Source organism: Monopterus albus, unplaced genomic scaffold (genome assembly GCF_001952655.1).
Source record: "Monopterus albus unplaced genomic scaffold, M_albus_1.0 scaffold138.1, whole genome shotgun sequence".
Lineage (NCBI taxonomy): Eukaryota > Metazoa > Chordata > Actinopteri > Synbranchiformes > Synbranchidae > Monopterus > Monopterus albus.
Genome location: NW_018128018.1, coordinates 437,373 through 450,546, shown reverse-complemented (window position 1 = coordinate 450,546; position 13,174 = coordinate 437,373). Strand labels below are relative to the sequence as shown.

The following is a 13,174-nucleotide window of genomic DNA, read 5'->3' as shown; positions in this document are numbered from 1 at the left end:
GACACTCTACCATAACAGCCCTGATGTGTGTTAATCCCACTCACTGGTATAGTTGTGAGCTGTCACTGCCGTGCTCTTATAGTCCATCACACCTACAGTAACAACAGAGATGTTGTAGGGGCTTCCAGACTCAAGATTGTCCAACAGGAACCAGTTGTTTGTAGTCAGATAGGAGCCCTTAATGCCGGACACACTGAAGTTGTAACTATTGTTGTCCATGCCGTCTGGAAATGTCCAGGTAAAGTTGATGGACTCCACAGTCTGAGACACCACTGTGATGGGGCCAGGAGGGTTGGGAACTGAAGAGGAGAAGGAAAACTGTTTCAGTAGAGCTCGATTCCAACACTACAGCATCTTTAAAATAAAGACTGGTAACAATTGTCTACAGATTATTAGTAGTAGTATTCACAGGTTTTTAAGTCACAATGTCAATGGAACTCACAAGTAGCATTGCAAACATCTGAACTGTTGCTCTCCAAAGGTCCACTTTTTGTGACCACCACCACACAGTAAAGCACTCCTGGGTTCAGGTTCAGACACGTATTGTTTACAGTTGTGTTGCTCAGGCTCTTGTTGCAGGGCACCAATGTCCCGTTTCTGTCCAGCTGGACGGTGTAGGAGTCCACTCGTCCCTTTGCTGGGATCCAGCTCACTGACATGGTGGTTGTGCTTCCTATGGCCGTGATGTTTGAAACTACGTCAGGCCCTGGGGGGAAGAAGTCAACTTGAAAAAAATATACATGTTTGGGTGGTAACAGAATAACTGTAACACTGTTGTTTATTCTAAATAAGTGTCAATTCAAAATTGAAGCAAAAAAGCAAAAGTTGCATTTGAGAGAATTGCTTTTGGCAGCAAGGAAAATCCTTAAACATGTTTTCTAAACCTGTTGTTTTCTACCTTTTATTACCTGTGTAGTAACTTTACACCTACAATTTGGCAAGTTATTCTCAACGGAGCTTAGAATATTGATTTTATGCGTGGAGCTCAGGGGAGTACTGCTGTGGCTCTGGAGGAAACATTCCTACAAAGTTGGAAGACAAGTTGTGTCTTAGTCCACCACCCCTATTTAGTGCCCACCAGGACAATAGGCGTCGGTTGACAGGGGAGGATCCAAAGACAGGTAACGACCCTCACTGATACTGGGCTGTAACGACTCAGTCATTAATGGGCAGTGTTGGCCTTCTAAGGACTGAAACCACACAGAGGGGGATAAATATCTCCGACTCAACACCAGTCAGTCAGAACTGATGAAACCTCTTGGATGAGAGGTGAAACGTCTTCGATCTAGATTTCCAAGTCCAGTTGATTTCCAAGGTTATTTCGGTTGCGGTAAAGATCTCAATAGATAAGGGTATTTTCATTTTGGTGGTTTTGCTTAGTATACCCTTACTTAATTTCTTTGAGTACACAAGGTGTTTAAAATTTTTAAGTGGATAGTACAGACTTCAGCAGTTTGGCAGCATTTAAACGTGTAGCTACAACATTCAACACTGGGCTGGGCACTAAAACATACTATGGAGCACTCAGAGAGTGCATGTAGGTTCAACAAGGCACAACACTCAAGCAAATGGGTCCCTTGTGAAAAATGATATTCAGAACAACACAAAATGTGTCCTAAAATTCTTGATCCAGCTCAGATCTGGATCATCTTTTAGGGTACGATAGGCAGTTATACTGTGTATTGTACCTGAGCATTTCAGGGTTTTAGCTTCCTTATAGGCCAAGTTATGGCAGAAAATATCAGTTAACTGCAGTTTTCAATGTTAACTTTAAATAGTCTTATACTTATATAGCTTTTTTTATGCATTCCAGCACTCTCAAACCGCTTTCACACTATTTGGCCATTCACCCATTCATGTATCGGGATCATCACCAGAAGCAAGTGGGGGTTCAGTGTCCTGCTCAAGGGCACTTGGGGAATCAAACTGCTAACCTTGGAGACAACCCGCTCTAACTCCTGAACCACAACCACCACCCCAACTTGAAATGGCTGTCAGGTCTGGAATCCAGATCAGAACCAAACGAAATTTGGTCAGGTAACAGACATTACCAACTTGCTGATGTGTGTTAAATTTGTGACGGAAATGTGATGTTTTAAAATTTTGCCCCATATTAAAGACAGGGATTTTTGTGGTTTTTCATAATCTTGTGTGACCTTGATCTTTGACGTTTTTCAGACAAAATCTAATCACCTCTAGGGTTAGTCCCTGCCAATGTGGATCCATATTCTGGATCTCATTTTTCACAAAGGACCCATTTGCGTGAGCAAATGTTGTGCCTTGGTGGAGGTACATGTGCTCTCTGAGTGCTCTTGTTGTTTCAGCGACATTGTCTTTCCAGTTGCTTGTTCCATCAGTCTACTGTACTCTATAAAAGGAGCATTTTCCCACTGGCTCAGTCCAGTTCAACATTATACAGTAGAGGATGTGGTGATTTCAGTGAGGCTCATGACTACTTTGGGCTCTGTGAGAGAATTATATATGGAAATACGGACGGAGAGTCTGTATTGTGCATCTAAATATTGTCCCAGCAGCATTACCAAGTTGCTTCCATGCATCAGTGTAGTACATTATTATCACTTCTGTATCAGATAACTGCAGTTTATTCATATTGAGTATAGTGCACTTTGTTCACAGTCAAACAACAGTCAGACATGCTGCACTGTAGCAGTGCTGTAGGTTAGATGCTGTGTAAAGTCACTGTTGTCAACATGTTCTTGTTGACGGGTTCAGGTCCAGAATATAAGCGCTTCAACAAAGTAAACAAACTTACTTGTTGTGACATTTGTGCAGCATGAAGAACAATTAAAGAATATCTGATAAACAGCTCCAGGAGTCAGACCAGATATCAAACCATTTACAGAGACACTGTTCCCAGTGGAGATTGTGCAGTTTGACCTCCGTACTGTAATTGTTGTTGTACCTGTTACAACTTCTGTTTCACTGCTGCTACAGTCTAATAAATGAACAACAAGAAAAATTAGCAAAAATAGATTTTAAAAAGTTATTTACATGTCATTTAACAGGCCTATATTAAAATAATAGTTATTTAAAAAAATAGGTCTGTGGAGTAGAGGACAGAGAAATGCAAAGTAAATCATCTTCTACCAGCAGAGGTCAGCACTGAGTTCTGAACAGCTTCAAAGAATAAAAAAAAAACCAGCCACATGTTCAGTGCCAAGGGGCATGAGTGAATCAAGCAATGACTGATAGGACAAGGCTGTTGAAATAAAATCATTAAACTGAATCACTATTAAATAGGTAATGTTTCTTAACACTGGCCTTTTGGAACTTTTTAAAATTTCATTTCCCAAAGATTTCATTTAATAGGTATCAAAGCTTGATACAAAAGTGACAAGTAAAGTTGGTGTCAAATGCTTGGTTAGATTCTTAGCCTTCTTCACTTGTGCACTGGCCCCATATCTACTAATTTCAATTAATTGGAGAATATATTTTTTAAAATATATTTTGTAAACTCATATAGGTACAGATATTGCTATCTAGCCTTAGTTCCTTACCAATTAATCAAATGTAATTATATTACATCTAAACACGCAGGACACAGCTTGTAAAATAATCACAATGCATATGTTTTTAAATATGAACTCTCACTAGAACCCACAAATCCATGTAATTCATATTGCTATGAAGAGAGAGAAAAAAACATAAGCACCCAAAACACACAAAAGCTCAGCACAAAGTCTTGCTGTAAATGATAAACATATCATGCTTGTGTGCCAGTTACTGCAAACAAGGAAGTAAACTCAGCTATCAGTAATCATTATGTAACGCCATAAATGAATTATTATTAAATGTGAAGAATTAGTGTTGAGAATATACTTCTTCCTTGTAAGACATTTCATCTCCCAGGCTGCAACAAGGCTACAAATACTTTTCACAGCAAACGGTAATCACACACACTCATGCATGAGGACATACAACCTCAGGTCCATACAAATCAAACTCTGTTTCACCTGTATCCTGGGACGAGGACTCAACACCCAGCTTCGATTCCACATAACCCATTAGTCAAAATTTAAACAGCCCTGAGTCACTCACTGACGTGTTGCCTTTCAGCCTATTCACCACATAGCTAAACATTAAAAGCATGGTGTCACTGCTCAAACCTGCATCGCTCTCTCCCACACAGAGACCACAGATAGGGTCGTTCATTAACTCAAACAAATGGGAACAAACTTCACAATCATTTGTTATAGCATCCATTATGGTGTAATATGAAAAAAATCTGCTGTATGTATATTTTTCCCCCAGTATTCACAATGATATCTACATAACATGCTTTGGCAATACTGTTCTTAATTAAAGTAGAGCTGATAAAGCAAATCTGAATTAGGAATCTTGGAATAGAGTAGATAGGCATCAGACCAACCAAGACAAAAAAGGTCTATTTTGCATTAAATGTTTCTCATTCATCCACCCGTCCCTGTAGACTGGTGTCCCCTCCTTGACTTTTCCTTTTATATTCACGGCAATGACCTAACCCTTCCTCCAAACCGCCTGAGGCTCTGCTCTTCTTTCATGGGTGTACAATGCCACACAGTGGTGCAGGAGGAGTTGCAAGGCTCAGTATTCTTTGAGCAGGAGGAAGATGTTTATGTATGGGAACCTCAGTACAATACAATATATAGACTGTAACAGTATAAAGAGACACATCATTACAAAAATGATAACATACAGTTGAGTAAAACTATTGCTTATATGTGCATTTTATCTATTGCAGAAGCCAGTTTTTGAATTTTTTAAAAGGTTTTCTAGCCCCCTCAAAGGTTAACCAACCAACCAACCATCATGCCAAATGTTTAACTAGAATAAAAAACTTCAGTTGGGTTGATTTTGCACATTAACAGGAGGAACAGCCTGTATGAGGAAGTGTACATCTGCATGAATACACTTCTGCTGTTTGAGCTGTGTCAGCACAGCTGAGCTTTACACAAACGCTCTGTCAGAAAAAGTGTCAATGGTTGTTTCTCAGAATTTCTCACTAACCACAAGTTAGTGACATCAATTACTTTCCCCTACTTTTATCTTTGAACTTCAGCTTTTAAGACAACATGAACGAGTAGTCCTTGAAGTGTTCACAAAAAGGAAGTTTAGAAGGAAGTTTAGACATCTACAATTTCAGGACAGCTGCTCAAACTCCATCTGCTGATGAAGATTATGTGATCAAAAGCCCCGGACCGGTTCCCAGTAAGAACTAGTGAGAATACGTTCTCAGCTCAACAACAGTTATGACTGGCAGTTAGCAGTGGAAAGAAAATGTATGAGGACATTTTGGAATTACCTGGTTTCCTCCATTAACTGGTTGGAATGTCACAGTGTGCTGAAGCTAATAACTCTCAATCATTTGTAATCCTTGCTGTTTTTATTGAACACACCCATTTACAGTGCTGCTCCCAGTAGCTGTGGATCAGAGCGGTGTAAATAAGAAATTTTGGACCATTCTTCCTTACAGAATTGCTTCAGCTCATTTGCAGACACTCAGTTTAACTGTGGACTGCTTTCCAGCTTCATGTAAATCAGCAGTTGATCCTAAGTCTTCTAAGAACTCTTTTCACATCAAACTCAAAATGCTGGGGGTGTTTTTATAAGTCAGCGGTGTTTTAATCTACACCTCCAGTCTGGTTTCATTGATCAGACTCCCAGTTAGCAAACTCCCGACTCCTGGCTCTTTTATGATTTATTCAGTATTGACAAAAACAATGCATCTGTGAGTTATTACTTAAACTAGACATTTGCTCATATTGTAACTTTGAAGATCAGACCACATTTTAAGACATATTTAGACGTGCAGTAAATGCAAGTCCAAACGGTTCACTGCCATTTTGTCAGTGTATAAAGCCAGCTCTGTTCAAAAACTAGTTGGTGTAGTGAGAGATGTTTTAATTTAGGGGTACACAAACATAGTAAACACATGTAAACCTGCTCATTGTCTGTGTCTGACCTGAATGACAATGAAATAAACTTCTTCTACCTCAACAAGAAAATAGTTAAGGTCACATACAAGTATGTGAGGGATGCATCTTAATGATCTCATATCTTCATACAAGTATTCATGTCAAACTGACCTCCTGGGATGTGACTTCTCTGCGCCATGACTCCCAAATGTTTTATTTACCCTGGCTCTCTTCCTAAGAATCACTTATTTTCTCCTGACTAAATAAACAAAACAATGTCTTAAACCATTACACTTTGGCACTGACAGCAAAAATAACCCAAGATTAAAGTCTCAGTTTGGGAAACCCTGCCCTTAAAATACTGATGTTCAGCTAATGGATGTCATTTTTCTTATGAGTCCTGTGCTCATCCTCCCTGTTTTAACCCTCAGTTCTAATCTCAGAGAAATAATTTTGTCTGTAGCAGTTTTTAGAAGCTCTCTTGATTTACTTCTTACAGACTTTTACTTGAGAAGCAATATTTAATGTACATTGTGAAACATGCTCGGGTAAAACAAAGACCATTTTGGCCTGTGTACTGTATCCGTGCCCTTTGATTGGATACATCTGCAAGAGGAGGAGGAGGAGGAGGAGGAGGAGGAGGAGGAAATGGCTGTACCGATCACTACATAAACATTACATCAACTCTAAAGGTAGCCTGCCTGCCACTCTCTGATTCCTTTTCCAACAGTCTGCCTTTTGCTGTTCACCACCTGATAACGCTCCAGTTCCTTCCTCCATAACAACACCTAGACCCAGATACAATGAAAAATTTACCTTAACAGCTCTATGCTCTGGGAGTAGCCCAAATAACCTCAGCTTCTCAAAATCTGATAACTTGGAACAAAAGCATGAGGAAAAAAATTGCACTGATACTGCTACTTTTTTTGCTCCTTGAATTACGCAAAGTTGCATAAGGCTGATGGGCTCCTGATAGTGCCCTTGTTGACTTGCTGAGTGGAGAAAGAGGATTCCTCTATGGCTGTAAATTCAGCAAAATAATGTTATAGTATCTGATGCAAACCATATCATTTGTGTGTATGTGTGTGTGTGTGCACATGCATGGCTATACATTGTGAGGAGCAGTTTCTGTTTTATTCCATAGGAATGAAGACATTTTAGGATGGTTCTCACTTTCTCACACACCATCATAACCCACCATTTGAGGGTTAAGCCTTGGTTTTAGGGTTAAGGTTAGCATTAGGTTTAGTTTAGTTTAGGTGCTGGATGGAATGCGTTATGTCATTACTATATGTGTGGGTGAGTGAGTTCCATCCATACATCCATTATCTATATCACTTAGTCCTCTAATAGGGTCGAGGGGGGAGCAAACATCGCCGGGGAGGCGGGGTACACCCTGGACAGGTCACTAGTCTATCACAGTCTAGGGCTGACATGTAGACAAACAACCACACACGCTCACTCCTAAGAGCAATTTAGAGTCACCAATGTCTTTGGACTGTGGGAGGAAGAGAACCCAGGCAGGTACAGCAAGGAGATCCAAACTCCGCACAGAAAGGTCGGCACGGACTTGAACCCGAAACCTTCTTGCTGTGAGGTGATAGCACCAGCTGAGCTTAAACTACTGTATAAAGAACAAAATGGATGAAGGCAACAAAATGCAGAAAAGAACAAGGGTGGATATGAGAAACTATAGGTTAGAAGCAACTTTAAAAAGGTTGTTCTGGACTGCTGTTTTGAAAGTGTGGGAGTGTTCCTGATGTGTGTGGGCAGTGAGTTCCAGAGGGTGTGCTGACATTTGAGAAAGTCACAACTTTCACTTTCTTCTGACAGCCTCAAATAAACTAGACGTTTGTTCTCTATTTAAAGTGCATGGCCTCAGTAGTTTCTCATAAGTGAGCGACTCATTGTTTCTGCTCAAACACAACTTCCTGGTCCTTCCAGAGCCCTCCCACAGACCACTCATAACAGACCTTTAACGTTAAGTATTATGCTGTACTTCATGCCTCTAGCTCACTAAAGTCACATAAAGGAAGCCAAGTGTCGCACAACATTGGCTAATAATAAATTGTCTCTTGTACACTGGTCTAGGTTAGCTTAATATAGTCTGATAGCACTCCAAAAATAGCATTCTACAGACTGTTCCTCCCTCTTTAGTGTAATATATGTTATTTTCTCTCTATACTATTGGGTTTATTTCCCATTATTAAGCAACATGTTTTTGTAACTTAGTTTTAAAACACTTATAACAGGCTTGAATGACGTGGATGCCTAGCTTAAAGTCAGCTGGAAGGTTTAATGCAAAATTCTCTACTTGATATCAACCATTATAATACAGTATGTCTTTCTTTTTTGGGGTGTTACAATTTCTATCACTTGCCAACCTAAATAAATGTCAGTAAAACTAGGAACAGAAAATTTGCATTCATTTATTTTTTTTACTTCCTGTAATTTGTGCCTGTGTTTATATGATTCTATTCTGTGCTGTACTGTAAAGCATCTCAGTGCGAGTCTATTTCTGTGAGAATACAAATGCCACAATACATCACAAGAGAAATTCAATATGAGCATCCTCCTGTGGAATACTATAGGAACATGAATCATAAAACATTGCTGAAAGCCATGTCTAAAAATATCTACTGCCTCCAAAAGCTCCCCGCGCATGGCGGCTTTAGCTATGAGTGTGTTTGTCTCCAGTATCAGCCTCCCACACTACAGTCCATGGCACTGCTATCATGAGCCACATCATAGGCAATGGAAATGAGTGATGTTGTATTTACTGTCTCCAGCACTGTGCCGCGCTGTGCAGAGTGCCGCACTGCTGGCTGCAGATACCCATCTGAGTACAAAACGTTTGTCATTAGAGCTTCCTCCTCATGTTACTGGCCATGCAGCGGGAGGAAAAACACAGACACTGTGGGTTGTACCACTGCACAAACCATTGAGGTGTGATCAATGTGATGTTTGAAATGTGTTAAAATAAAGCATGAGCTGTGATGTGAGCTCATCTGCAAAGAAATAAGAGCAGAGAAAGTGTGAGTTTTGTATTATTAGTGACTGCCTTCTTTGTGTTTTATTACAGGGTACAATTAGTACCTTTAAATTATCAAAGAAACTCTGATCATATGCAACCTTTCTATATTTAAATCTCGAGTCTGAAGAATATACTAAGATATGCCCCTGGGATAGGCTCACAGCTTCAAGACACCAACATTTCTCTGTAGAACAAGTATGATTTCATTTTGCAGCTATTTGGTCATAAACCAAATTATATTTAAGCTTTGACCTGATGATGGAGCTAAATGGAAAGTTGAAGGATTATTCTTAAGGATCAGGATGGCAATCTGTCCAATAGTTGTTGATGACTAGAAACAGAGAACATCTGGTCAAGTGAGTTTGTCGTCCACTGTACAATCTTGTCTGGCCATGAATCGCTCAGAGGACACTGATGAAATGGCAGCTCTCTGCTGACAATGAGGCCTTTGAGGCCGGAAGAGGAACCCATGTCTCATTTACATGGGCTGGGGAGCTGTGCCTTTTTATAATTTATCTTGTACATGCTTCCTGCCAAAGCCCTGTTCGAAGGCATGTTTGGGGATGTTAATTTGAATCTGGCTTTATACATCTGAAGGGGTGGGGGGGGATTGAGAGTGGGTGGAGGGTGCAGCATTCCACAAGGGAGGTCTTGATTTGTGACCTTTGCACTTTAGACCAATAATGGGATTCCAGACACAAGGAGGCTTGAATACAGTTAGAAGAATACATTTTGGAAAGAGATACTTGTGTTTGGATGCATATCAGACGTCATCAAGTCATCACGTCATCTACATTTTACAGCTGTGCAAGAATTAGAATTGATGCTAACCAGCAAGACAGTGTTCATCACACAGGCTGCTGCCACAGACGGTCTGGTTCTTTTAAATGATACAAAACACTGCATGTCCTTTGTTCCACTTCATCATCATTCTGTAATTTCTAAAATCTATGAGATGTTCACATACAGAGGAGGAGAGAGGGACATATGAGTGAGTAGGAACTGAGAAAGGATTGTGATATACTTAAGCAAAGTGTTGTACTTTTCCTGGGTTATTAATTGGTGAAGGCTAAGCTGTGACTGTGCATTCACTTTCTGCAAACAAACCCTGCTTTATGTGTTTTAGGTCTATTTAAAATTCCATTTCAAACTGCTTTGCAGTGTTGTGTATGACGGTCAGAAAAACTGCATGAAAAGCTCCTTGACACAAGAAAAAGATGTGCAGCATATCAGCTACTGAATGGATGTGTTATTTCTGAAGAGCTGGAATTGTGGCTGAGAGAAAGGGCAGAATCATTAAAGGAGTCAGAACTGAAAAGTGAATAATGCATTAAGGTGTTAATGTACTCGTTATATTTAATCTAATGTTATATACTGTGTTACGTATTATGAAACACTTCTATATCAAACTTCAAAGGCCACAATAAGGACATTAGGTTGTCACAGAAACAAATACATGAATGCAAGTAGATGGAATCACAAGGAATGGGCAAACAGAATAGAATATAACACTGAATATGTGATTTTTAAAAAATCCAGATAAATGAACTGAACCAGTGAAACACGTGGGAATAATAGAAATGATTGTGCAGTTTCCTAACTTTATGCAAGTGTTCATCTTAATACAAAAGTGACTGAACACTTTTTGGAATGAGTGATAGCTATAATACTATACAGGCAAATTATCAGCGTTTCTAAGAGTGGAAATACTGCACTGCATGCATAGAAAATGTCTGCATGCAAAACCCTTAATTTCAGGGAAGCAAAGTATTTCCTCTTTTTCTATCTTAACTTCCTTTGTAATTTTAGCCCAACAATGTTTCCAAATGCAAATCTTCTTAATCTGACTGTTAGAAACTAAATTCAACATCTTGTGCATCTTGAAGACTAGTGTGAATAATCTATATGGTGACCAAAATGCATATGGTCTTTCTGAAAAGATAAGCTGTTGGGTCTAAATTGCTCATTTATTGCTGAAGACATACCCACAGACACAGTAAAGTTTGTGTAAATGAGAAAGAAAGCCCATTATAACCAAGAAAAAGACAGTTACAATGATGCTGCTAGAAAAGAGCAGAAAAAAATAACAAGGAGGAGAAAAGGGGGAAATCAATAAAGCAAAAGGGATAAGTAAGAAAAAAATCACAATGTGTTTTGTAATTCTTAGGATTGTGTGTTTTGTGTCATCAACATCAAGATCCTACATATCTCAAAATGCCTCTCATTATATAAAATGGTTTCAAAGGAGTGTAAAGTTTCCTCTTTCAAAGTGTGTTTTTCCATGATGCTGGAATAAAAAAATTGTTTGGCCTGTGACAATAAACTGGAGAAATTCTACGTGATCACAACTTTAGTCTCAAATGTAAAACAACACTGGGCTTATTTTGCCTTAACACATTTTATTAGCAGATCCTGAAAATATGGAGAATATAAATCCTCTCTCAGCCGTCATGTCTGTGAAGAGGCTGTAAATCTGTCGTTCTTGTTAAAACCAGCCATGTTAGCAGCAGGTTCACATTTGGATTTGCGTTCATCTCTGCTCAACATGCGTGACCTTCACAGAAGCGGACTTACTTCACGGGTCATTGCACCTTCACTTCCCTAATGAAACATCATCTTATGGGCACAGGATATCTAAGACAACTATTTACAGCATTTCAGAACCAATAAGACAAAATCATCTTTACCAAGGTCTTATTAGTAGTTTTTTTCCCAGAACTTTCAACTGGATCTCCCAGTCTTCAATGTCAAGAATGAGCATTTCATTTTACAGCACCTATGACTAAACAAACTAAAACAAGAATATAATGAGAAAAACAATGGGCAAATTACTTTGGCCAATGTGCAGTATAGAGGCGCATGAAAACTTTCTATTTTTACACTCACAGATCAATTCAATTTGCAGAGAAGAATGGGAATTTAATTTTGTGTGTAACTGAGAGCTATATAATTTTAAGTTATGATAACTCCAAGATTTAACTGCTAAATGCAGTTGACAAGTTAAAGCAAAAATCAGTGTCTTCAGACCCTTTGACACTGCCTGTTCAAGGTGGGAATATTGCACCAATTTTCCACCATGCCATTCTGTATAAAAAATGTCAAGCCTGCATGGGGGGGGTCAGTGTTGACCCTCCTTAACTACGCCATGAGAGGTAGTAAAACTGATGTAACCATTCCAGCTCGGCCTCTGTGTAAAAGGCACAAGGAATATGTGGTATTTTGATAGTGTTGTTTCTGCAAAGCACCACAGGGGGATTTAAATTTGTAACACTGTTCAAAAGAAACGTAATCTGTGACCATAATAATTTAACATGTTGTACACTATGCACAACAACCGTGAGTCCAAAGCACGCTGTGCATGTAAATGTGCAGGACGAGCAAAAGCCCATCACTGTTCATCTGTCATTCTTGATTTAAAAGCAGCAGCATTACCAGTTTGCTGTGTATTTCTGACAGTGTGTGGGTTACATGTATGGTTAGGCTATATGTAATACAGGACGTCACGTTAAGCATCACGCTTCCAGTATCTGTGTATAAAGAACACAGGGCATTATGCTGGCCTTTTGTAGTTCAGTGTAAATAGGCAAAGCAGCAAAAAGAAAGCCCCACTTAACACCAGTGTTGGGCCACCATGTGTCACCAGAACAGCTTCAGTGCTTCTTGGCATTGACCCTACAAGTCTCTGAACTCTACTGGAGGGATGAACATTATTCTTCCAACAGATATTCCCTCATTTGGTGTTTTTGATGATGGTGGTGGAGACACTGTCTAACACTTCGCTCCAAAATCCCCCATAGGTGTTCAACTGGTCTGAGATCTGGTGTTTGAGAAGGCCACTGCATATGATTCACATCATTTTCATACTTATCAAACCATTCAGCGACAGTGAATGGACAGAGGCACTGTCGCCCTGGAAGAGACCGCACATGTATTTGGGTTTATCCTTTAATCTGATACTCGTCTGTATCTGCAGGGATGTGGGTACCAGATTAGAAAATGAATAGCGTGTGGATTTGAATTTCTGTTTCCTGATTCAAATAAGGTCCAATTAATAACATTTTCATAAATTATTAAACTGTTCTCCATGATGGGATTGAAACAATAACCCGCTGAAGTAAATTAGCAACAAATCCTCATACCTAAAAGGGGAAATATGTCATTTGTCAGCTAATTCCTTCTAGTTACATTCTGGTTTAGACGGCAAATTTGTTGACCATTGCATCTG

General features: G+C 39.4%; 1 protein-coding gene across 1 annotated transcript in view; it reads right to left on the bottom strand.

Annotated features, from left to right (window-relative positions):
* The window catches only part of LOC109967917 (protein tyrosine phosphatase receptor type J), a 27,960-nt gene extending 25,021 nt beyond the window's left edge, over nucleotides 1–2,939 (bottom strand). Inside the window, exons 1-3 of the mRNA XM_020613820.1 lie at nucleotides 2,774–2,939; nucleotides 443–706; nucleotides 45–299 (exon numbers count right to left, since the gene is read on the bottom strand). Coding sequence (XP_020469476.1) covers nucleotides 45–299; nucleotides 443–659 — 472 coding nt within the window. The 5' untranslated portion in view covers nucleotides 660–706; nucleotides 2,774–2,939. The remainder of the gene's footprint in view (nucleotides 1–44; nucleotides 300–442; nucleotides 707–2,773) is intronic.
* Nucleotides 2,940–13,174: the final 10,235 nt, after the last annotated feature.